The sequence below is a fragment of the Capsicum annuum genome, unplaced genomic scaffold, assembly GCF_002878395.1.
Source record: "Capsicum annuum cultivar UCD-10X-F1 unplaced genomic scaffold, UCD10Xv1.1 ctg76511, whole genome shotgun sequence".
NCBI lineage: Eukaryota > Viridiplantae > Streptophyta > Magnoliopsida > Solanales > Solanaceae > Capsicum > Capsicum annuum.
Genome location: NW_025886820.1, coordinates 1 through 4,204, shown reverse-complemented (window position 1 = coordinate 4,204; position 4,204 = coordinate 1). Strand labels below are relative to the sequence as shown.

The following is a 4,204-nucleotide window of genomic DNA, read 5'->3' as shown; positions in this document are numbered from 1 at the left end:
ATTGAATTTGACATCTAACGACAGGTCCCCAGATTGATCGGAGGTAGTAGTTGTAGGACTTGCTCCATCAGCTGAATATTCTAAAATTGGTACACTTTTGGTCTGGATGGATGAGAACTGTTAACAACTAATGTTGACCACCATTATATGACCCAATGAACCCGTTCTGAAAAAGAAAAGAAACACCACTCTGCTAATCATGAAAAAAGCACAAACAGAGTTTATACAAAAATATATATAGTGGTTAGTAAAAACAAGCAATCTAACTGTGACAACAATTGGGTGTTGTATAGCTCCCAAAATCCTGACAATGGAAGTTTACCTATTTCCTAAAACTTCTGATTGTTATCTGTGATTATCTTTTCTACAGATTCTCTATAGAGCTTAAATTTAAAGCTATGTGTTTGATGATGAGCACACATATTTATGAATAAAATTCAAAGCATTAGTACAACGTTTACAGCCAACGATAACAAAACCTTGGACTCATAGTCAAGAGCACTGGATAGTGAAAAAAATGACTAGTCTTTGTTCACTTACGCTTTACTGTCAGACCACATTCGAGTGACTTTCTATTCAATGGAGAATTGCAGCAGAATTTTCCTTTTACCAACTGGGCTAAGAGTTGTAACAGCATACCAAAATCCTGACAAAGAATAATATTTGCTAAGTTGATATCCAATAATCATTAACAAAAAACTGAACCGTGCTGATGCTTTTAGTTGTTAAATTTATTGGGAGGCAAACATTTATATATTTGATAGATAGGAAACAAACCTTGTATATCGTACACCTTTGCATGCTATTAGACCTTTGCATTCGATAAAAGAACAAAACAATGTGAATGGAGCCAAGCTTCCATTTGTTCGATTAATCAAGAACTGAAGACCTTCATTGTTCAACCTCCAGCGACTAGCATAGTCTTAATACATCATGATATGGCTGTTCATTTTATTAGCCGTAAATTCATCTGTGGCGCAAATTGATTGCATGTTTATGACCATTCATGATTTTCCAATGCGATTCCCTAAATTGACTGAAGTTTAAACAACTCATGCAATAACAATCGATCAACGACCAAATCAAGCTAATAGACAAGCAAAGGGAATTCCATAAAATTAACTGTCAAGTTATCTGGACAGTAAATAGCAATAAATTGCAGTAAGTAACGTGGCATCATATTTTGAACAGCTTATATGCATCAGCTAAAACTAGAAGAATTAATAAGAGATGACTCTTTCTTTGTTATGCTGCCTATTATAAGATAAAATACAAACCACTATCACTACAAAATAAGCATCTTGGTAACTGAAGCATGAGTAAATCGTTTTTCTGTTATCTAACCTTGAATTCATTCCGGGCAGGTTGAGTAATGGACATAATTTGAAGGGAACTCCATCATATCCAACGTTATCAGCTTAATGTTTATATCTTAGTTCAAATCTCTGAAAATTCAAAACAAAAAAACTGATATTTTAACCATTGTCATAAAGATCCAAATACTGACAAAAATGATGTTTAACCAATTGTTATAAAGATCCAAATACCGACAAAAGCTCAGTGTTTGCTAGCAAATGCAGGTGTATCAAGCTTGAAATATAAGTTACGCTGGTTTTTCACTTCCGATGCCCCACCCGTGTCGGATTCTATAAAAATACACTACTTTAGGAGGATCCAACACGGACCCGCTCATATTTTTGAAGAGCCTGAGCAACACATCATGAAATCAATGCGATGTAACATGGCTTAAATAATTGAAGCAGACATTCAAAGTGTTTTCCAATTTCTTTACTCAAGCTTGATGCAACTCTTTTCAAGGTCTTGGCTTCCTGATTGAGAAAGTGAGCTTGTATTTCCTGGAAGAAACGAAAAAATGCAGAACAAAGCGGAAGAGCTTTTATGATGGCGAATCGTATTTTCGTCTGCAAAATTTGGGGGAGAACATAAGTTACAACAACAACAAACCCAGTTTATTCCCACATAGAGAACATAAGTTAATAGACAAGAAAAAAGAGTCTATTGAGCAATCAATTTTCTGGAGCAATTTTTCTCAATTCCTACCTGAACTAGATTTCTTTTTGAATGTTTCAGTGCAAATATAAATATTTTATCTTGATCTGAAGATGCCTCCTCGGCTTCACAGCTGCAATAGATGCTACACACTGGTCAAAATAATTAAATAAAGAAACGGAATTACTAACAAACAAGCAAGGACAAGTAACCAAGAAATCAAGATACACTACGAAAATGGAATAACTTACATATATTGGAGCACCACTCGTTTTAATCATTACAAATACTCCCAATCAATATTTATGAGCAATTTTCGGCTAGCATACCCCCTTATCGAATTCTAGATGTGGTTTGAGCAATAGAAAATTCACACTATTCAATAAGATTTAAAACAGAGAATTAACAAAAGAACAAAGGGAAGTAAATAAATATAAAAAGCTTTTGAGGGAAAAGCATAACTTGCATTTGTGAGAGCACCATTCGGTTTAAATCATCAAAGGTAGTCGTCATCAATCTCTATGGTGGAGATGTGAGCAATTTCTGTCCAGTACTCCCCCTTGTCAAATTCTAGTTGTGGTTTGACAAATGGGCATTCGCGAATAGATAGTTTAGAGAGGGAAGAGGGCATCCCTTTTACTGGAAGGGATTGGAGATTAGGGCAATTCCAGATGGTCAGCTCAGAGAGGGAGGAGGGAAACCCTGATTCGGGAAGTGATTGGAGAATAGGGCAATTGTTGATGGTCAACTTAGAGAGGGAGGAGGGCAGCACTGATTCTGCAGAAGATTGGAGTTGATAGCAATTACTGATCTTTAGACTTTGAAGCGAAGTGAGGTGCCCAAGACCTTCAGTCGGTAGTGAATGGAGCTCATCATGGTCTCTCAAACGTAGCTCAGAAAGAGAGGAGGGAAGCCCTTGTTCCAGTAGTGACTGAATTTGAGGTAAATCTTCAGTATATAGACATTCAAGAGAGGTGAGGCTTTTCAGAACTTGGCTGCTTAATGTTTTCAGATTGCGTATGCCAAGACTTCGAATAGAGCAAGGCAACTCCCAATTCTCACCACCAACAATCTCTTCTTCACTGCCATTGTGGGAGATGTGTAACACTCTGAGAGAATGGAGTCTTTGCAGACGCCACTCCTTTCGGCCGTTCACCAGTTTCTCGCAAGACACGATCTCAAGGATTTGTAAATTGAAGGGCAATCCTCCATAAGGAAAGGACTCTATTTCTGGACAAAAATACAGTCGCAGTTTATTAAGAGAGGGAAGGAGTTCCCGCATGCCTTCTGGCAGCCGCTTCAGCTTTTTGCATCCCGAAATACACAATGACGTCATCTGGGTCCGACATGCCACCGAAAGTAGTACTTCAAGATTCTCACAAAACCAAATATCGACTCTTTCAGTCCCATTAGGAATCAAAAACCTAGTAAGGTTTTGGCAACTCTCTATCCACAAATTGCGTGCTCTTGGGACCAACTCAGGTGATGATACAGAATCACATTCAACCAGTCTCAATTCCTCCAGAAACATGTTAGAATTCATCTCACCAACTGAAGTCTCCAATTTCAATTTCCGGCAATGACATATCCTTATTGTCTTCAAGGTACTCGGCAGAGTGCTAGTAGGCAAGGAGGTAAGAGAGTTGCAATCACTAATATCTAATTCCTCAATCTGCTTCATTCCCTCAAGTTGGGAGATAAACAGTTCAGCTTCATCAAAAACAACTCCAGCCTTAAGAGAACCATCAACTTGAAACCTTTTTAGACTTGAAAGTTGGATGGGTGTCTCCAAATTGAGTTCAGGACATCTTGAAATTCTCAATTTTGTCAGAGAACAAAGATTTTCAGGCAACTTCCCCATCAACTTGGGGCAATCTTCAATGGAAAGGTCCCGAAGTGCAGGAAACTCTCCATTCCCTAGTACGTGCCACTGCTTCCACTCAGGCATCTCTGCAAATTTAAGCTCCTCAAGAGAGTTAAAAGGCTTTCTGGAGGACACAATACCATAGAATTCCTCCGTTATCTCTGTTATCGAATGCATCTCTCTAATGGAAAGGAATTTCAAACAAGGAAGTTGTCCGAGTGCTGGCAAGGAAAAACAGTCCTTGCAGTTGCGAAGAGACAATTGTACTAGCAGCTTAAGAAACGAATGATCATCTAGCCAATTTGGAAATTGTGTCCCTCTATATCCGGA

General features: G+C 38.2%; 1 protein-coding gene and 1 long non-coding RNA gene across 4 annotated transcripts; both read right to left on the bottom strand.

Moving 5' to 3' along the window:
• Positions 1 to 6: 6 nt before the first annotated feature.
• Positions 7 to 1,338, bottom strand: LOC124894654. The gene is made up of 3 exons (XR_007051292.1): positions 778 to 1,338; positions 541 to 646; positions 7 to 166 (listed from the first exon to the last, which is right to left on the bottom strand). It is a non-coding gene; the product is annotated as an uncharacterized LOC124894654 (long non-coding RNA).
• A 483-nt stretch (positions 1,339 to 1,821) lies between these two features.
• On the bottom strand, positions 1,822 to 4,196 carry LOC124894653 (putative disease resistance protein At3g14460). Of its 3 annotated transcripts, none has more exons than XM_047405245.1 (4): positions 2,473 to 4,196; positions 2,262 to 2,385; positions 2,062 to 2,143; positions 1,822 to 1,922 (listed from the first exon to the last, which is right to left on the bottom strand). In XM_047405245.1, exon 1 carries the CDS (start codon positions 4,049 to 4,051, stop codon positions 2,507 to 2,509), a length of 1,545 nt encoding a protein of 514 aa, XP_047261201.1. In that variant the 5' UTR covers positions 4,052 to 4,196; the 3' UTR covers positions 1,822 to 1,922; positions 2,062 to 2,143; positions 2,262 to 2,385; positions 2,473 to 2,506. The 3 variants fall into 3 exon arrangements, with proteins under 3 accessions (XP_047261201.1, XP_047261199.1, XP_047261200.1); XM_047405243.1 differs by having other exon boundaries at positions 2,062 to 2,162; positions 2,477 to 4,196; XM_047405244.1 differs by having other exon boundaries at positions 2,477 to 4,196.
• Between the last annotated feature and the right edge of the window lie 8 nt (positions 4,197 to 4,204).